Source organism: Cygnus atratus, chromosome 2, assembly GCF_013377495.2.
Source record: "Cygnus atratus isolate AKBS03 ecotype Queensland, Australia chromosome 2, CAtr_DNAZoo_HiC_assembly, whole genome shotgun sequence".
NCBI classification, from domain to species: Eukaryota; Metazoa; Chordata; class Aves; order Anseriformes; family Anatidae; genus Cygnus; species Cygnus atratus.
In genome coordinates, this window is record NC_066363.1 from 17,405,235 (window position 1) to 17,427,485 (window position 22,251).

Genomic DNA, 22,251 nt, shown 5'->3' on the forward strand with positions numbered 1-22,251 from the left:
ATTTCTGTAAGGCCTTTGACACAGTCCCACACAACCATCCTTGTCTCCAACCTGGAGAGATGGACTATTCAGTGGGCAAGGAAGGGGCCGGATGGCTGCATCCAGAGAGTTGCAATCAACAGCTCAATGTCCAGGTGGAGATTGCTAATTAGCTGTGTCCCTCAGGGATCCACAGTGGGAATGGTACTATTTAATATCCTCATTAACAGAGGTGGTGGGATTGAGTGCACCCTCAGCAAGTTTGCAGATGACACCAAGCTGAGTGCTGCAGTTGATACTCCAAAGGTAAGGGATGCTGTCCAAAGGGACCTGGGCAGGCTTGAGAAGTGGGCCCATGTGAACCTCATGAAGCTCAACAAGGCCAAGTGTAAGGTGCTGCACCTGGGTCAGGGCAATCCCAAACATCAAAATAGACTGGGGAATGAGTGTGCTGAGAGCAGCCATGCAGAGGACTTGGAGGTACAGGTCAATGAAAGAGCTGGCAACCCACGCTTGAAGCCCAGAAAGCCCAAATCATATGTGGGGCTGCATCAAAAGAAGCACAGCCAGGAGTCACAGGAAGTTTCTCCTGCTCTGCTCCGCTCTCATGAGACCCCACCTGGAGTACTGCATCCAGCTCAAGAGCCCCCAGCGTTAGAAAGACTGAGGGACCCATCAGAGAGAGTCTAGAGGAGGGTCACAAAGATAATGAGAGGGCTGGTGCACCTCAACTGTGAAGACAGGCTGATAGAGTTGGGGTTGTTCAGCCTGGAGAAAAGACTCCAGGAAAACCTTCTAGCAGCCTTTTCAGTACTTAAAAGGGGGACCTAGAGGAAAGATCGGGAAGGAGTCAGGTAGCATAGTGATAAGACAAGGGATAACAGTTTTAAACCAGCTTCTTATTTGGTCTTCCGCTTGTTTTAATCTTCACATATAGCAAGCAACATTTGAAAGAAAGATGTTAGAGCTCAGGACTTGTGCCACAAAATAGATCATTCGATACAGATTTTAGTGACTTCAAAAGTGAAAAGGGTTTGTTTTCTAATACTGATTTACATTATTTAGCTGGAAAAATTCCCATCCAAATCCCATTACTGAAGCACGTATTGAAAAAGAGGTCTGAATTTCTAGGGAGAATGTTCCCCAGAAATATCATTAGAGAGTGAAGCTTTGCCATAACTATTAAATTTATTTACAGGTTCAAATGTTTTATAATACCTTATTTACACAGTAGGGAACTCTGTATTACATTTTGTAGCAATATACAGTGATAAATAAAAGGAAAAAAAACCAGTGCTCATAATTAAATTTAACCTTTATTATTCCAAAAACAGATGCCAAATATGCAGTATATTTCTGTTTCCATTGGCATGTTTCTAAAATACATGTACAACTGTAACTAGTCAGCCTAGGCATTTGGTATACTGTTTTATAATGTTTGGAAGTTCTCCCACGCTGCACGGGGATGTCACTACACTAGCTGACAATGGAAAAATAAGCAAATAGAAAGTTATCCTAGTTTTGAAAGAAAAAAAAAACACGTGATCTTACTGGAAAACTAGGCTATAATCAAGCATTACACCCAGAAAATTCTAAAATATCTTAACTCTAGTTTTAAATGTAGTTACCAATTTCCATTCACACTTATTGGCACCGGCCCAACTATTTTCATCTCCAACTATGTTAACCTTCAACATTAACGTAATAATAAAGGCCTTCTCTGCAACAGAAGTTTATATTCCCAGGAGTCTACAACTAATTGTACAGAAAGATTATGATAAAGTTGTGTTACTCCTAAAAACCAGTTCCATGGGATCAGAAGAATACTGCCATATAATTGCTAGCAATCACTTCTACTTGATTGGAAACTGGTTTTTATTATGAGCCTAGAATTTCCAGAAGTTTCTTGTAACGGTTGGAAAAGAAGTTTTATTTCCCTAGTTCTATTGAACAGGACTGGGAATGTTATTTGAAACACATGCTTCAAACATTTTCTGAACTACATTTTAGTGAGCAATATTGTCCTCTTTGAAGAAATTCTTTGTTGGATTATCAAACGCCCATACATAGTATTAGCAGAAACTAATTCTGTAGAATCTCCAGCAGTATAAAAGCATTGTTATCAAATCAGATCCATCTACTGCAGTAATAAAAATTTTTAAAGAATCTTGTCAGCAGCACATCAGAGGTTACAGGTATTTCTCTTATCCCTGCCATGGTTCTGCCCAAAACATGGTCCAAAGAGGTTTAGACATGTTTAGCCTGTTATTGGTTTTGCATCAAAATTCCTCTCCCAGACGTGTGTATTCTAACCCCAAGAGCACTGAGAAGACAATCACTAATATTTTAGTCTAACACGGAAATCTCATAATTCCCTTTAATAGAGATGCACTCTGTAGCTGCTTCACTTATACGGATATTTTGTTACATTTTTAAATAAGTTTTCTTTAAAAGTGATCTCTAACCTCAAAACAGATTACGAGCATTAGACTTCATACTACTGATTTACTTGTCAATTTGTCACTACCCATAAAACATTCCCTATTATATTACGGGGTTTCATTTCAAACGCACCTGCTATGGTGTGACCCAGGAACCTATGCCAAAACACACCAGCACATCTTTTCTTCTCAGCTTCAACACGATTGACGAAACCAAAACACTGAATTCAACCCTGAGATTTATCTTTCTGAATAACTTCTTGTGGGAAGAGTAGATGGAGCAGAAGATGAGGAACCTGTTTTATTTTTGTGTCTTATTCTGATGAGACACAATAGATAAGTAACAGAAGCTCACAAGAGACAGAAGAATCTTACCGTGTCACTAATGCCATACACACATCAGGAAGGGAAAAAAAGCTATGCTGCTTAAGACTACTGCATTGCTAGATGTACATTCTTCAGATTATCAGTTACTGTATCACACAAGTCATCATCTTACTTCTAGCTTTTTTCCCTCCAGAACAATTTGGATCTCTTTGGCATCCAAAGTCTCATATTTCAGTAAAGCTTCTGCTAAATTCTTGTGTTCTTTTGCATGAATCTTCAAGATGTTCTTTGCTCGCTCATATGAGTCCTGATATTAAAAAAAAAAAAAAGGAAGGTAAAAGACGGTTATAAAACTTTAGAACAAAAGTAACAGGAATATTCTATTTAAAAAGTTGTTTCTGGGTGAATACAGCTCGTGTTTAAAAGTTGTGCCTTACATAGCACAGCTAGCACAGCCCCTATCCCACAAAGACTTAAAACCTAGCTGCCATAATTGCTCAAGAAAATGTAGCTGTATGCCACCTTTGCGTTTTGCAAAAGTTACAACTGAAAATAAAATCCAGAGACGAGTCTGAGTATTTTTCCATACGTCATAGAGACTTACAAGATCTGAAAAGGTGCTTATTAAATATATTAAATGTTACATTATGGACAGTGTTACAGCATTCAAGAAATATTCCCTCAAAGCCTAAAGTTTTCAGAAGGTTATCAAACTCTCCAAGTATGATGTACTTTTACAAAGCTGAAAGGTACCCTTGTTGTTAAGATAACTTGTTGTTATCAGTTGCTTCAAGTAGAAATACACTGGCAGCATAATTAGCTTCAATTTTAACTTTTAGTTCTACACAGACAGACCAAGTCAGTTCAGAAACAGCTTCAGCAAAAAAGTTTTAATGGTTTAGATGTTATCGGATATAAATAATTCTCCCACCTGTACCAAACTAGTTCCAAATACCAGAACAGAGATCTGGAAGTTCCAAGATAATTAAATGATATAAACTTCCCTAAACATCTGATTCTGATGCCTGCGAGGAACAGGATACCCGACCAGATGACTCTCTGATCTGAACTAATATGGCCATTTCTCTGTTTTTACACAAAATGATTTAGCTGCAAGTTATGAAATGTGGGAGGAAAAGACAACATTCACATCTGTTCTGAAAAAAAAAAAGTGTTATTTTTTTTCCTGTGAATTAAACAGGCAAAATACAAATCCTTGCGTTTACACAAGAGGAAGTGCTAAGGAACATACTAAGAACCCAACACCATCAACTTGTTATCCACTGCTCCTGCATTACAATTTATAAAAAGTTTTGATACGAAGAGATTCAAAGTTGCAGCTACATTAAATACTTGGGAATTACTTTCAACCACCTATGTTTTCTCACTGGTACACATTACAAATTCAGTAATCAAGTGAGCTGATGCTCAAGTCATTTCAAAAGAAATGTGTTAGAGTGAAAGGGAGAATCTTACCCGCAGAAGTGTTCTTACTTCCTGTTCAATTGCGGACTGAGTTTCAGGGCTAACTTTTCCGGTGTCAGTATAGGTCATAACACCAAGCTAAACAAACAAACAAAAAATCTTTTTGCCACTATTGCAATATAACACAAAATACTCTGTAAGAGCTTCAGCACCCATTTCTTATACATGCAAACAAATAAAATAATGTTTACTGAAGTGTTTGAAACAGAATCAGCAAAACAAGAAGCATATTCATGAACTGCATAGTCACTGCAGAGTTCTATTTCCATAGGTCATAGTACAGAAACTTAAGTGTTTTCTTATTTAAAAAGAAAATCAAAAAGAAAGCAAGAACTTCAGACTACTAGCACTTAACAGTCAACAATGATAACTAAAAAGGTTTCTTAAGAAGTATACAAAACTCAGCATTCGCCTTCCCCCTGCCCTACAGGTTAAGAGTATCCTCAATTCCAAAACGTTTGGGTTTAGATTTTTTTTTTTCCTGTAGACTTTAGAAAGTTTCAAGGTTGTTTTGAGGTGAAGATCTTGCAAGCTGATTTTTAAACTGTCAAATGGACAGCTTTTCTCATTGAGTTCTCTATAGCAGGGCCAATCACAAGGCCTGAACAATCTTCTTTTTCAGCAGAACTACTTTGCCTCTCATCACTGACAGCCAGTTCCAGAACATTTCTGTGTCCCCTATCAGTATTTACGAAGTGATGACACGCTACCTTCTCACTCATTCCAAATCTAGTCACCATCAGTTTTGCAATTTTAGTAGCATTGTCGAAATCACTGGAAGCACCTAGAGAGCAAATAAATTTAAGTTAATTACTGACACAAGTTAAACACTTCTGCCCATAAGCTCTGATCAGAGATTCTAACTACTGATCAGCTGACCTGTTGTGATGTGATCACTTCCAAATATGAGCTCTTCTGCTACTCTTCCTCCCATGCAGACATCCATCTGTGCAAGCAACTGAGATCTAGTTTCACTCCATCGGTCATTTTCTGGGAGCAGAGATACCTGGAAGATATAGAACCATGGTCACGAAACAAACAGAAGAAATACTGAAATAATCTGAAAAGTATTCTTGTTCAAATCCAAAGAGGATATAAATGCAATAACATGAATGCCCTGGGCTGCCTACTAGGCTATGCACTCATCAGGTTTGCTTGCGAGGTGCTTGGTATACCAGGTGAAATAGCTTCCTTTGGGCCATGATCATCGCATAAAATTAAGCTACTTAAACCTAACACCATAAGCTTACAAGTAGGACCAGAAACAGAACAATCTATTCTATCCATTTCTCCTTATTCCCTACATTTGGGTTAAGCACAAATTAACTTCTTGCCTGGAGGATTCAGAGCAGTGGTTTTCTTTATCTGAATCCATTAATTTGCATAAAGTTCAGAAGAAACCGATATATTGAAAACAAGTTTCTCTATCCTGACAGTAGCTACCAAGTACTTGGACAGAAAGTTAAAAATATCTGTGCTAGAAAGAAGGTAACCAATTAGGTTTAGAAAGTCACATAGGACAAAGAACAACTTGATAAAGTATGTTTGTATTAAAAATACAAGTGAGCAGTGCTGCTACTTTTGGGTCCTTTGAAGAATGTCTGAAGTCTTGCTCTTGAGTCCTGTTTTATCTGCAGCAGAATCAAACATTTCTCTCCTCGTATATTTGAGTTATTATATAAGTGATCATATTTCAAAAAATGAAGAGAGACTTGTATCACACAGAAAAGAAAGCCAGCTTTCCAAGAGATTGCCTAAACTGAAAATTTCAATATATCCCAACATGCATTACAACCTAAGTACAACAACAACATTGTTGGCAGATTTCTCAACAACACTTAACAGCGCACCAACAATAAATTCTAGAAATACCCACATGTCCGAGTGTTGTTCCTCGTGTCATGATCGTAGCCTTGTTGATTGGCATTGCATCCTTAGTATAATAAGCAATGATAGCATGGCCAGACTCGTGGTAAGCAGTGATGGTTTTATTTTTCTCATCAATTTCTACACTTCTACGTTCAGGCCCTTAAAGGAAGGAAACAAACTCATTCGTACAGCTGACCACGATGATACAGAGATTATACATACTCAAGAGTACAAAGTAGCTGTGGAACAGCATGCAAGCAAAATTTAAATCCTACTTGTAAACATTTTGCACTTAATGAGTGTTAGTTAATGTCTAAAATAGACCTAACTATACGCTGCAGTCTAGCTCCTTTTAAAGGAGTATATCAAAATGAATCCGGGTATCTGAGGAAATCCCGTTTCCTTTCTCAAGCATGAACAGACCAGATTTTGGTCTGTACGCTGCAGATGTTCCAAGTCTTGCATTACCATATGGCAACTTAGCTGAATCTAGCTCTGGATTTCTGGTCATCTATTCTCCTCCACTTATTCCTAACAGAGGAGTAGGAGGAAATCAAACTCGCGTCTTGCCTCTAGGCCCACATACAACATGCATCATTTTTGACAGAGTATCAAACAAGCCTTAATGAATGTCTTTAATACTAGCTTTAACATACTAATTAGTCTCAGGTCTCAAATGCTATTCAGAATTAACTACACAGAAGATTATTTATAAAAACAACACCAAAAACCTCTCTTCTTCTGTAAAGTTTTAATCGCACAAAAAACTGCTGTAACGTATTTATGTCTTTTGTATATAAAAATCCTACCCATTAGAATTTTGTCCTTGGAGAATTCTAATTCTTTCATGGTTACCATATCTTTTCCATCAACAGCTGCCTTTAAGGCAGCTTGATTTACAAGATTCTCAAGCTCTGCTCCAGAAAATCCTACTGTGCCTCGTGCAATTATTTCTGGATCAACAGCTGTGGGGAAAAAGAAAAAGTCATTAGGGTCCATATTGTTCCTGAAAAAATCTTGTATCATGAACAAGGAATGATCAAATTCTGAACGAGAATCATTATTTTAAAAACTGTCTGTTTAAACAACAACTTTCAGCTTTAGAAGAAATGAAGTGTAATGCTTAAGCCACTATGACCCTGTTGGGGGCTGGAAAGAAACTCTGCCTCAGAAAATTGTCATAACACAATGTACTAGACATTTCTTGTGTTTTTTCTAAGATACATAGTAAAGACACTACTGCTATTGAAATAAAGGACTAAATACATCAGTGGGTTGATCAAGTATGAACAGTTATATAAAAAGATAATTACAATAGTGTATTTACTTACATTGATCATACTTTATTTTATTTAGGTACCACTTCAGAATTTCTGTACGACCTCTTACATCAGGCTTGGGAACAGTAACTTGCATGTCAAAGCGACCAGGACGTATTAAAGCACTAAAGGAAAAAGATAATTTAATATATTGGCTTTGAAAAGTCACAGTAAACTGTTACTAATAGATATGAGGAAGACAAATCCATCTGATCTTTCTAAAGACATCTATATAGACCATGTCTGGTGCGCAGATGCAAAGAATGCATTTTCCTTATTTGTATCTATAAAGTCAGATGAAAGTTTTATTACCAACCAACTTTAAGTGGTTTTGCATTTGTAAATAAGGTAAACTACTATTGTCAGCAACTACTAAAATGCATGGTAAACAAGGAATGTAACCAATCAATTTAAGTAGAAAAACTTGCAGAAGTTTTAGATATTTAGAAGCAGGTTGCCTATTTCTTGAGATTTAATTTGACCTTTTAAGCATCAATATATAAATTTTTCAAGGGAAAACAAATCTCCAGCTGTAACACTAATTCTTGAAAATTGTCGTGGGGTGGGTTTTTTCTGTGTTTTTTTTTTTCATATACATACCATAAAAATGATCAATGCATTATACTCACTTATCTAATGCTTCAGGGAAGTTTGTTGCACCAATAATAACAACACCTTCATTAGGTTTAAACCTGTATGAAAAAAGGCCAAGAATGTGTTTTTATACAGAATGAATTACAAATACTAGAAAGTTGTCACAGATCCTTTTAAATGTATATCCTTGAAAGTGTTTTTAAAAGTTATGAAAAAAATCAATGCTGTCAAAGAAGAAAATTCATGCAAATATTCAAAATACCAGTGAGCACCTTCTATGCCCTCAGAATCCAGATATTTACCCATCCATTTCAGCAAGAAGTTGATTAATGGTCTGTCTTGAATATGGATGCATCGGAGACTCAATTCTCTTCCCACCAACGGAGTCCAACTCATCAATAAATATAACACATGGTGCATTTGCTTTTGCTTCCCCTGACAAAAGAGAAATAGCTGAAAGACACTTCAACCACACAAAGTAGCAGAAAGTGTATGATGTAATTTAGGATTCTTGCATCTCTATTACTCTTGCATTGTGAAGTGTTATAGCATCACCAGAGCTGTCCCAGTTTTAGCCTCCCAGAATGAAATATATTTTTGAAATGAAGCAATGCAAAGAAGCAAGTTCTTCATCTCTGTATCAGCTTGTATATTCTTACGGTACAAAAAAATTCCTAGTGCAGTAGATTAAGAAAGTCATCCTATCTTCTATCAACTCACACAACAGTTTATTTCATAGGCTCAGGTACAAAACATGAACCTATTAAATAAAAATAACGTGAAATGCTATGGGTCTTATTTTTAACTAACTTATTTTAATAGAGCATGCTTGTTATCTGACAGTTAAAAACACCACCCTCAAGCTTACCAGTATTAACAAAATAAAAAAGCAATTGTAAACTTTAAGATGACAGACTTGTACATTCACACCAGGATGCAATTCATCTCATCCAGCTAGACACATCTGTAATATTAATTACAGATCTTTAATCAACAGAAAGACAAACACATTTTAAGGTGCAACACATCCACTACATTTTGTTCCCCTTCCAGATGAAGAAAGCCACATTTCTTCTACAAATGCAAACCACCTACATTATCTGTGCCTGACACTCAGTCCTAAACATAAAGGAAGTTGGACTCTCCCCCAACACCCTTTGTGTTATTACTTATTTGAACATTTAAAACAGAAAACCTGCTTAGGTTGATAGTTTGCACAGGAGAGACAACTAAATTTTGTTATAAAGCCCTTTATTCTGGGCCTGTTGATGGGAGTGCAAAAGGAAACCTGAGGTGAGTGCTACACTGTGATGCTATATTACAGCTCTAATTCAGAAAAAAAGAGACAATATAAAAATGAGGGGAATACCTGAAATGGTTAGCACTATTTTTATCTTAAATTTTATATTTACTTTCAATTTACAGTGATTTACATTTTACAATAGCTAAATGACAAATTAAAAAAATCCATTTGGTTTATAGAACATTACAGCTCTGATTAAATAACTTTTATTCTCATCCAGTGTATTGTAAGTTATAGTTTTTGCTACAATTGCATTCTGTCCACCAGCAAGTTTCTACAGTTAGTTGCTGCTCATGGAAATCTAAGTCACGTACACACTGACTACTTAATCTTGCATGTTAAAAGATTTCAAAACCACAAATACTTAACGTACTAAATAGACTCCGGATGCGACTAGCTCCTACACCAACAAACATCTCATCAAACTCTGACCCAGATGCGTAATAAAATGGAACATCAGCTTCACCAGCTACAGCTCGGGCAAGAAGAGTTTTGCCAGTTCCAGGTGGTCCAACTAACAAAATACCTAAAAGAAAATAAGTAAGAGAAAAAAGTCACCAACACGTTAAAAACACCAAAACCACACAGTCTTATTATACAGGTATGGGTCTTCCATGCATTAAAAGAAATTTACATTTGCTTCAGAAAACTTAACATCCTGTTTCAGGTACTGCTCATTACTTGCAGTTTGAAGTAGTTTCCTTTAAAAGATCTAGATATATTCTGAACCACATTTAAACAGTGACAAAAAAGGCTTGTAAGACTACTAAATAAAAGCAGAAACCAGAATTATTCCACAAAGTTACCACTGAGTTTAGCAGCTGAATCCCTAATAGTCTCTTCTTCATATTGGATGTTTATCAAGATAACACAAGTCTAACAAAAATATAAGAAAGTGTTTGGTCTATTAACAGAAAGGAAAGGAAGAAGTCATTCCTGTCTGCGACCTGACCTGGGATTGTATATCACAAGGCTGTGGTTTGTCAGATTTTTAAGCACATGAGAAAAATCAATTATGGATAATCATGTACATTTTTTTTAAACATTAAAAGGTTATCAGCAAGAAATGGGGGTGGGGGGTGGAATTTGTCAGATTCTTTTTTCAAGATTAATTAACTTGAAGATTTTTGGAGAATTTTTTTGCATTATCTTGGGTGAGTATTTATATTAATTTTATGTTATATATATATACTTCTCAAATGAGAAAACAGAATTAAAAAATTTGGTCACAGGAAACTATTAACTTTAAAAAAAGATATCCTTCTATGGACACTAAAAGAAAAAGAAGAGACCTAGAAGAGACCTTGGGCCACATCAAGTTCTATTCCAAAATATATCAATACCAGTTATACATAAATTTATCAGTAAATATTTTTGAAATCCTATGTGTGCTCAGTGACATGTCAGATATCTCCAATCCTCTGTAAGAGTGGTGACCAATTTTTACACATAGGGAAACTGACAGTAAGACAGGAAGCATGCAACATAACTGCCTTAAACAAAGAAAGCACCTCATTTAAGAGTATCCTCAAAGAAACTTTCACAACACTCTTTGAGGAGGCATTTGTTCCTCAAATACTTTAAACAAGTAAGGAAATCTACTACCACTAACATTTTTTTACTATTTACTAAATTAAATAAATACATGTTTAAATGTTTAATAATTTATTTAAACATTATTTTACTATTTATTTTTCCCCAAATATAAAGTAAATGAAAAAGTGGTATTTATTATCATCTTGGTCATGCGCTTTTTTGATTCCCCAAAGGAAAAAAATGTTCAGAGATAAGGCTGTAAATTAGTCATTCAACACAGAACAAACATAGCCATGGCTACATATGGTTTTCACATCTGCTGAACAATGGTTCTTACCTTTTGGAAGTTTACCTCCTAGTACGGTAAATTTATGTGGGTTTTTCAGAAATTCTACAACTTCCTGTAATTCTTGTTTAGCTTCTTCAACCTACATATTAAAAACATGCCAAGAAATATCAATAAGCATTTATAAAATATTCCATCTTTTTTGTAAATAACCTTTGTATTAAAGACTTAGACAAGTTTATTTGAACAAAAATACATAGCAGAAAGAGGAGATAAAACTGTATCACAATTTGTGTTGATACGAAGTGTCTATAAGTTAACCTATTTCCTACAACCCTTTACATGACTAATAAAGAATAAAGTTAATAAAACTGAAGGAATAACTGAACAGCTCAAGACCAGATCTGACCAACAAGATAAATATGGAATCAAAAGTCCTATGTCAGGATCTTAGACTAGTTAAAAAGACAAAGCTATGTATTTATCTAAGGGGAAGGTCCTCATTTTGCTACCAACGAACAGAAATAAACATGAACCTACGTACTTAGGCTTGACTTTCAAAATTCAACTTATTTGCTATTCTAGCCTTCAAAAATTTAACAAGTTGAGAGTGAGCCTTTTTCAAAGTATTAAATGCCTCAAAGATATAAAATAATATAAGAGTACTTAAAACCTCCCTGGTGTTGAGTAAGCAAAATATACATAAGGCTTCTTTCTCAAGCATTCAGGGTTAAGTATGTGAAAAACGCAATTACCAGGTTTTAAAACTGAACTGGTTTTCTTTCAAGTACAAAACAAACGCAAAAAGTCAAAGAAAACTACAGGTTATGCCTTAGAGAAAAGTCGGTATATAGTTCTGCTTCGATTCAAACACCTTGAGAAAGCTTGGGGGCAGGGAGAAAAGCAAAGCAATCAAGTCAGTTACTCATGACTGCGCTGCTTCTCTACTTCACAAAAATGGCAAATGTTATTCTATCATTCATATCTTTGTTCATTTCAGTTTTAAGATTTCAGGCATATCCAAATATGAGATATCTGTCTTTTAAAACAGTTCGTAAAAAGAAGTTCCTTTAACAGAGTAAGGCATTCTTCAGGCTCACGAAGACGATTCAAAAAGAATTCTCACACAATTAACTTTTGAACTTACCCCTTTCACATGCTCAAAGGTAACATTTTTCAGCTGGATTGGATCAACTGCTGCATCAAAGATACTTGATGTTCGAAAGCGTACTAATAGCAAACAGCAGAAGAGGAAGAGCAAAATACACACATGAAGTCATTTTGTTCCAAGACTGTACTTTGTACTTGAATGCATATGTTAAGCCTCCACCTTTATACCTGGCCTTTTAAAAAGCAATGTTTTCATTTACAAATGTAAGCAAGAATAAAATATATTTAAAAAAAATTCTTTAAATTATTTTCAGTTAATTCAGTGATAAATGCTTTTAGGTCATTTGTAGCGCAGAAAGCTCTGCCTCCAGAAACAGGTACACAAAACCAGTTTGCCCTCAATGTTTCTGCACATACCAAAATCTTCTTGAGACCAGATCACAGCTCAACACAAAACTGAAATTCTCCATTTGCATTAACTCAGCCTTTGATCATTCTTGTATTTCCACCAGATTTTTCATGACGGCAATTGGCCATGCAAACACCAACTAGGCTGTGACTACAAATAAAAATCAAACCATTTTGCCTACGCTAACCTAGGTAACATCATCTAAATTCAAAGACAAATACAATCTGTGAACAATCAGACTTCTCTGTTGGTTCCATGCAACTGTTTCATCAAAAGAAAATAACACTAAAAGCTAACTTTGTATTCATAAACATTTTGTAACATTACCGTTTAAAAGACTGTAGCCAAAAGCAGCAAACAACTCTTTCATTAGTACACTGAAATGTTATACTAAAACAATCATGTCAAAACACATTTAATTTGAGCTAAGCCCACTGGAAGTACAACACAAGTAAAAGAGCTTAAAAAGAAAGTTAACTTACCAGCATCAGAAAAAGAGCCTTTCCCAGGTAAAAATGAGGAATATATAGCAAGATAAAAACAAAGAACAAAGAGAAAGAAAGAAAGCAAACGTGATCTTCTTAAGGAATCTGCAAAGGAAAACAAAAAGATTTTAAAATAGGCTGGAATAAACCACTTTCTGAATGCAAAAACAAAATACGTGAACTAAAACAACTTACCAAGTGTTTTTTGCAGGAATACCTGTGCTTTCAAAAAGCCCTCTGCAAAACCAGTTTTAAAAGCATCCTGGTGTGCCTCTGGGATGTTTTTTGTTTTCATTAGCGTATCCAAGTTCTCAACATCAATTCTTCGCTTTCTCAGGATAAAGCCCTAAAATGTTTTCCATAACAATGTTAGGGTAAACTCAGTTTTCATATATATATATATATATATATATATATATTTACCTTATTACCTCAACAGCATTGTTGAGGGGGAGAAAAAGCATCTAATTCAGGTGCTGTGGAATTAGACAACAGAGGTGGTAGTTTGAGCATTAAATCACTGTGGTGCCAGCAGGGTCATCCTGATTTTTGCTCTAAGCAGATAATGTTCAGAGCCCCAAACGACAGACATAGCCTAAGACAGCCTTACACGCAACTAGCTGTGTATACTGAATTCAGTGGGAGTTATTAGCTTAACTTTTTTCCTTCATGAAATCAACTTAGGTTACTTCCAAACATGAAATATCTTCAAAGTATAGTTTTGATAGAGCTTGGTCACCCTACCAAGTTTAAGAGCAACATTGCATGGAACTAGCTCTTGTGTATCTTCATTCATTGTATACCTAGACCATAGATTAAATAAATCATGTATGACTAAAAGAATGGGAAAGTTCAAAGAAATTTTAAAAATAAAATAAGAACACGCTTTAATTAGCCTGACTTCTGTACAACCAATTAGAAGCAAAGAGTGCCTCAGTTAACTTGGTTTTGGTAAGTGCCTGGCTACCCCAAGTCTGGAGAGTTAATTGCTAAATTAAGTGTATACAAGCGAGTTTTTAAGCCATCAAAACATCCACCTTAAAATTTCTGCATCTTAAAAAGATAGTTGCCACGAATAAGTATATCCTTAAAGCATCAATCACATGCTGAATCACCTAAAATAGTTCTTTTATGTTAAACTAATTGTATTTTTGTTTAAATGAATACTTAATTTGACTCCAAGTTATTTTAAACAAAGCTACAATAACAGAATACAGATAACTTTATTTCTAAATCAGTGTTTTCACATTTAAATTACTACCCTAAAAATTGAAACTATCTTTATAGTCATGACATATGAAGCAAATTGTGTATTAGTAAGAAAAATGGCATGTTGTCATTTAGTTCAAGTTTTAAAGTTAAGAAATTTTTTTTACATTAGTAAAACAAAATACTTTTGGTAAATTGTGGAGATTCATTCAAGAGAAAGAGATGGTCTGAATAAGCCCTGCACGACTGGATAATGCTCCCTGTATTTACCTTCAAAAGTGAAGGAAGTGAGTTCTTTGTTTCGGCGAATTGTTCAGATGTTGACTGCAAACGTCTTGCTCTTGATCGCAACGTCTTAAAGCTCCGTGATTGTATGTAAACTTTAACAACAGAAAGTTCAGAGCTATCCATTACTACCACTACAATAACAGTAATAACCAAAAAAATATGAAATTTCAAAAACTAAATATGAGAAAGACTTTATCCTGATCAAACCAAATATAATCTTCCCAAAATATTCAAGGTAGAAAGAGAACTGCAGACAGCAATCTATCTAAGATGCCTGACCAACAAAAAAAAACACACACAAAATTGTATGAAGACACTTTTGGATCTAATAAAAATAAGCTGTATAAATAAACCAACACATTTTAGTACTGTGTTAGGCAACCTTGAACACTTGTAATCTGAACTGTCAAGTATGCTACTTAATGTTTTAGAATGCATTTTTTCCATAACATTTTTATTGTGAAAATAATCAGGAGCTCACTTTGTGAACTACAGATAATTGGTGAACCCTGTCATCACTGTCTCCAGGAACACAACAGACATACACATGAATTAAATCCAGACATGCTGACAAACACGAAATGTTTGAAAGCTAATCCAGAAGGATGGGAATGAAGATTCATGCTCTAAGAAAAGCTTTGTCTAAAAGCTCAGCTAAAAAGATGCCCTGGAGAGAACTAGAACGGCTTAGACCTGTTGTTAGAAACTGACAAAAGAAATGAGACCATTTAAATATAGTGAGTTTACAGCACTATAGGTCATCTTCTATCACAAAGGAAACCTTGGAATGGAGATGTAACCACACAAATCGTGGAAGTCAGGAATATTAATCTTTCACTAATGTGTTCTAAGATAATCACCAATGGCAGTCAAACGTTTAATTGTGACTAGGGCTTCTACTATCATAGAACAGTACCACATAAAAGGGATTTCTGGAGGCCATTCTGTCCAACCTCTGCTCCAAAAAGGACAAACTTCATCAGATCAGATAGCTCAGAAGACAACCTCTCCAGAGGAACTGTTCCAGAACTTAATCATTCTCATTGTGAAAATTTTCCTACAGGAATTTCCTTTGCTTTTACTTGTAACTGCTGCCTCTTCAAGATGCAAGAGAGAAGAGTAACTAACATGGCTCCACTGGCAAGGAGATCACCTCTTGCTGTCTCTTCTGCTAACTTTAAAACCTTTAAAAACTTCAAAGCCTCAGATCCTTCAGCTTTTCCCATACTTTAAATGTACTACAATCTGCACCCTTCTCGTAGCCCAGCGATGGGGCATCTCTATTTTGTCAGCATCTCTCTCATAACTGTGGGACACAAACCAAACCTAGTAGCCAGACAAAGCCTAGAGCTAAACAGATGACAGTATTTGAACTCCCTGAGCTCCTGACTACGTTCTTGCTAAAGCAGCCCTGCTGTTACCCACCATCATCCAGAAGTGGTTTAAACAAGTCATGAAACACCTTAGAAAGCTAATGCGGATGAATACCAGATTCGACAGATCTGATTCAAAAGTAGCCAGTTCATCTGTCATCTTTTAAAACTATTATCCACAAATATTGACATCTTTGAACAAGATTCTCTAGTAACACCGTGATTACTGACTTAATTCTGGAAATATACTGCTCAAATACAAAAAAATATCTTCACAATTTACAGTGCTAATACCAGTTCAAAGGTTCTTTCTGGAAACGTAATATTTTCTGGGTTAGTCCTTTTTAAAACAAAATGAAAAAAAAAACTTCCCAGAATAAAAATATGTTATAAAGAAAAAGTACAGTTTACTGTTTCATACCTGGCCAACACCTAAGGTCTGAAGAGAAATTTTGGAGGGGATTAGGATGCCGTCTGTACAAACATGATGAGCGCAAAGCACTAAAGACATCCCCGAAACCTGTAGAAATATAGTATCAAAATGTAAGCACGACCTATGGCAACTGAACATTACTTTTCACACAAGTTATTTTTTCTTTCTTAAATATGAATTTTATTCTAGCACAATCCTTTAAGAACCCGTTAATGAAACAAATTAACCCATTACCAGCCGTCAGACATTAGTCCTCTGCTCTTCCTCCCAACTGCAATACCACATAGGCAGTATCTCAATCATCAACTACACACTTCTTTTTCTAACACACTTCTGGGGATCTTCATGATGCCCTTACTGCCTGTATTTAAGACTAATCCCAACAAAACAACTTTAAAGAAACACACTTCATTTTTTTCCAGCAATGAAATACTCTACATGGCCAGTTAATAGTCTGTCATCCCGAATTCATTTTTACTTAGTGCTCACGTAGCGTTGCTTCAAACAAAAAATGAATAGCTTTATGTAAACTGGAGATGTTCATGAACGTGTTATGCTAGTAGATAAACAAAATCTGATTTATTCTATTGGTGAAGCAAACGGGTGACAAAATTCATAGCTCAGACTCATCACTAATAGAATATGCACCTGTGCTACAGCTGAGTTTAGACAAATTTAACAACTACCTACTTCAAGTCTGAAATTTAAGAAATTATTCCAAAATTTGGGTTCAAATCTCTAAAGATAATTTTTTAAAATCCCATGATTCAACAAGTGCCACTCTAGAGACAGCCTGCACACAATAAACAACATATTACTAGTCTCTTAACTAGACATTTTATTAAACACTTTTGAACTATGAGTTATCTACAGCACTAGAAATTAAACTACAGAAGAACACAGTGTTCACCTTCATAATTTAATTTTATCGATTCTCATTAGCACTTGACTCTAAAACATACCATGTTTATTTTCAAAGAAGGACTCAGCAGAGACGTATGATGTATGCCATGGCGAATAGACTTTGTTTTCCGTGTAGTAGCCAGGAAGCAGCCTGTTCACGAGTTCTCTGAACTGGTTAGGTTTCAAATCAGACAATCCCAGATCTCTTAAATTAAATACAGACTGCAAAACAGAGATAAGTGTTCACAATTTACTTAATTTAGATGGGAAAAAATGAGAATAACAAAGTCAATTGTAAAATGTAAGTGCTGCATTGAGCCAAGAAGTTCAGACAAACAACCATTTCTTAAGTTAAGAGAACAATGAAAGGAAACAATTAAAGAACATTTGCTATTGTCGATACAAGGTAACTTTTTCATATGCATACATTGACATTTTCATTAGCAGGGTACATTTATGGCAAGTAAATTTGCTTCCCAATTCACTCTTTTAATACCTCCCATGGCTGGAGCAGGCACAGGAAAAAAAATGCTCTTTTCCAACTCATTCTCATACTTATGACAGAGACTAGAGGGTGTGAGGGGGGAGATGTACAAGTAATATCCACTTATTTTATTCAAGCGGGCAAAAGGCAAAAGCCCACACACCACCTCTTTTTCTTTCCTGCAAAAACTCGGTAGAGCAAATTTAGCAGAAACTTGAAGACCAGATGCTTAGAAACTATGCCCAGAGTTCAACCTTAAAAAGCCATAAGGTGGGAAGACACAGTGAAGGGCAAAAGTCTGTACTTATAAGAGTGTAGGAGCTAGGATCTGGAATTCCTTACAGAAAAAAAAAAAAATCAAAAACTACAAAAAAGCAAGAGGTAATATGCATCTGCTTCAGTTATGAAAGCAGTGATCTTGATTAAAGTAATTTTAACATTGTATATTTCAGATAGGTATTTTTTTTAAAAACATGTTTATAAAAACATTTTTCCTGTTGGCTTGGACCATTTAAAGTACCTATTAGCCTCTCGATACAACCTCTGCACTAGATTTAATGTTTTCTTAACCAAGAAGTAACTACATGACAAGCTATTCAAAATGTTTCTGCAGTGAAATTTAATTTGATAGTTAGAACATTATGGATTATATTTTCATTTTTCCTAAATCATTTTTATGTAAGCTTTACGTTGTTCTACTTTTAAGATGAAACTAGATTCCCAACAAAGAGATTTACATGAAAAACACTTGAATAAGATGTCAAAAGCTGAAGCCATTTTAAAGCAGACTTCTAGATGCATCTACAATATCACCCTATTCAAAGTTTAAGAAAATTTTAAACTATAAACACGGTACTCTGTTTAAAGACCACTTCTACTCAAGAAAAAAGTAGACTTTTAAACACCATTTACACATGGTGTGAAGGAGTAGATCAAGCCTTCCTACATCAGCTTAGTAATTGTTTAGAAAATTACTGAAATACTACTGGGGAGATGGGTGTAAGAAGATTTAAAAAAAAAAAAAAAAAAAAGATAAACCCACAGAAAACTCTACAGAAAAATGTTTTCTACGACCATTCAGATGTTACTACCCCCACATACAGGTTTAACTTCATACTATAGAGACTTCGTGACCTCAGATAATGACTTGCCATTCCATTAGTTCAACTCTATTCGATATTACAACTGCACATACTGTGTCAATATTTGGTGACTTGAAAGTTGACCTTAACCTTTACTTAAACTTAGGTTTATTATAGTCTAATGAACTTGTTTTAAGAACTTCCTTTAAAAATAAAGTTCCTCTCATTGGTAGCAGTTTTTTAAATTATTGTTTTCATACTTGTGTCATGATAGAAACAAACAAACCAGTACATGATGAATTAAAGAGGAAGAATTACAAGAAAAAAATCTCTTTAATTAAAGGGCAGATTCTCCTACAGAGTAGACAGACAAATACAAAACTGAATAGATGAAACATGCTTTTAGTTCCATGCAAAAATCCAAGTCTCCTGCTGAAATCGCTTCTTATCACCAGAAGCAAATACCTCTATGTTTATAAAGAATCACAAAACAAGGACAATTACGGAAACCGTGCCGATTTCTAGATTTTGGTAGTTAGTTGTAGAGACTCCATGTTTTTCCTCACAATCATCTTAGTCATAACACTGCAAGAAATTATTTGGAAAAAATAGCAAGATCTAACTCTACCTTGCACTCTCTGTATTTTCAGCATTAAGAACAAGAGCTGATGTCAAAAGAAAAGCCCGCAAATATGTTATTTAATCTACCAGAATCCCTCAACAAGTTTTAAGTTTCAGACAGTTTTCTCAAAAGTAGTGATGGAACACTTTCCTAGAACTCAGACTGAAAAGATAACAACAGGTTTATTAACAGAAAAGGTATTTTGTTACTTGCCAGCAAAAAGCATTAAGTGGAAACAGGTCCTCTCCAGCTTTGTAAATCAGTACTAAGATAGGTACTAGCTGCATTTTTTTCTTATTAATTAAATACAGAATTTTTGTACAATTCTTACTGCCAAAACATTGACTTAAGTTCTGTCGATAAAGTTATATTCTATCTGTTAAGAGTCTGTTGCATTTAGTCCCGTTACATTGTTTTTTAAAATGAGTCAAACATGAAATTCACTTGAACTGGTATTACCCAGATTGAATTCAATTATAAGCAAACCACATTTTCCAAAGGTTTTCAGTACCTCACTGTTCTGAGGATCATGCTCTGACGAGGAGTCCCTCTGGACAGGCTGTAAGGATGCTGTGCTGGCAGTAGTAGTGGAGCTTTTTGGTGAATGAAAGGCATTGATAAGGTGACTCAGAGGAACAGTAGCCTGTGCAAATAAAATAAATTAATTATTTAAGTTTCCTTTAAACAATTTAAACATTATAAACATATTTTCATTCCAAACCACAACTTAGAATTACGTATCTTGGATTCTCCCTTTTAACTGAGGATTGCATAATAAACAACATGTTCTTAGTTTCAACACTACGGTGTTAGCTGACACGTCTAATTATAGAAAAAAAAAGTTCAAGTATGCATGACAAATTAGAAGCTCACAAAACTTGGATGAAGAAAATAAAGGCTACGTTTCCTGTTTTTCAAACACAATAATAGTTTAAAGAAAATAATCACTAGATTTTTCAAATACAGAAGCAGGCACAGATCATCAACATTTAGGTGACACAGAGACTGTCCTCAATTCACATATAAGACAATGTTCAGTTACAAAAAAAAAAATAACAGACAACCTTTTATGGATTCTTGCTAGAATAGTAAGGAAACAAAATTGCTACTATAATTAATACTTTCCCTTCAGGACTGTCAGGATTATCCCTTGGGATCTCACTTTAGCAACATAGCTAGGTACCAACCTAGCCTACACAAAGCACACACGTGTATCACAGTTAATTCTGCAGTTCAGCAACACTCAGTGGTCCCAGCAACACCATCTTATGAATAAGTACAGATGCTCAGGTGCACCAGTATCAGGGCTCCTCCTCTAGCAGATGACTCTGTCTGCTGTGAACACAGGGTCCAAGTAATTGCAACACTTCCAAAACGCCCCGGTGTCAGCATGTGTCACTAGGTAACAAGAGCTGGGCTGCAGCTCCTGCTGCTGGAACAGTGCCTTGCAATTCCTGATTAAGCCCCTGCTATGATTACAAAACATATAAAATACCATAGATACGAATACAAAAGAATAAAAAGAACACAGACAAAGCTGCATGACGTGAAAAGTCCCTCAGAATCAGTTGTGCAGAGTTAAACTCCGGAAGCTTGCAGTAAAACTATAAAGCCTGCAAGAGCCAAAGCTAGCACTCTAATGACTCAGAAGGCCTTCTCATGTATTTCCCACTACAAAAGTGCAGAGTGACACACTCCTAAGAATCGCATCACGCCTCCTCTCAATTTCAGGGCACCAGCAAAGCAATTAACACGGTTCCCGCATCTGGAAGGAACTATCAAAGCCCACAGCAGAACACTGTAACATGCTAATCCCGCTAGCACAAAGCATAAGGATAAAAACACGGGCTCAGACCAAAGCCCGTGCAACCCGCTAGTCCCATCCTACCCACTGACTGATGAAAGATGCCTTTCCGGTTGCATCCGGACTCATTTCTATAACAAATAATTAAAGGACTTTTCCTTCACTACCTCACCACATTTCTAAGCTGTTTCTTTTTAACTTCCACAGCAACCCGTGACAACTAACTGCACAACTTCACTTTAGCTTACACCCCCTTGGTTACACCACAAAAAAGAATAATAAAAAATGACACCTTTAGGTTAGCTCTTCTCTTCTGATTCCACGAGGTGTTACCGTGCCCTCCTCTCCCCTATGCCAAGAGGTTTGTGGGGCCGTTCTCCCCCCGGTATTGAGGGGTCTGTGGGGCTTTTCACCCCCCAAATACCGAGGGATCTGTGGGACCCTTCTCCCCCTACACACCAAGGGGTCTGGGGGGACCCTTCTCCTCCCCAAGCCACGATTCCCGATGCACCCCCCCACAGCAACACCCGGCGCGGCTCTGCCGCTCCGCAGCCCCCTCAGGCTCCCCCTTCAACCCCCCAAAACGACCCGGGCTCCCCCAGCCGATCCCCACAGCCCCTAAACGCCGCCATCCCCGCACCGCGAAGGGGCAGCGCGGCCTGCGGCTGCTCTCCGCTATCCCCACCCCGTCCCCACCTGAGGCTGCACGGTAGAGAAGGAAAACATCCTCCCGAGGGGCGGCGGCCACCACAAGCCCCCCGTCCTCCTCCCGGCCCCGGCAGCAGGAGGGCCCCGCTCGGCGGCAAAATGGCCGCCCCCTGCCGCCGCCGGCAGCGCCCAGCCCCGGAGCGCCCTCGGAAGCGGCTGCGGATGGAAAAGCTTCCGGAGCGCTCCGCTTGCCTCACAAGCG

At 36.5% G+C, this 22,251-nt stretch overlaps 1 protein-coding gene across 1 annotated transcript; it reads right to left on the bottom strand.

The window, feature by feature from the left end:
- Positions 1-1,276: 1,276 nt before the first annotated feature.
- On the bottom strand, positions 1,277-22,251 carry YME1L1 (YME1 like 1 ATPase). The gene is made up of 19 exons (XM_035545428.1): positions 22,038-22,251; positions 20,049-20,180; positions 17,409-17,571; positions 16,435-16,533; positions 14,623-14,732; positions 13,339-13,489; positions 13,141-13,248; positions 12,287-12,369; positions 11,191-11,281; positions 9,691-9,843; positions 8,317-8,449; positions 8,050-8,112; positions 7,433-7,545; positions 6,911-7,066; positions 6,109-6,260; positions 5,112-5,238; positions 4,943-5,016; positions 4,224-4,310; positions 1,277-3,054 (listed from the first exon to the last, which is right to left on the bottom strand). The coding sequence occupies exons 1-19, from the start codon at positions 22,065-22,067 to the stop codon at positions 2,911-2,913; spliced, it is 2,169 nt and encodes a 722-aa protein (XP_035401321.1). The 5' UTR covers positions 22,068-22,251; the 3' UTR covers positions 1,277-2,910.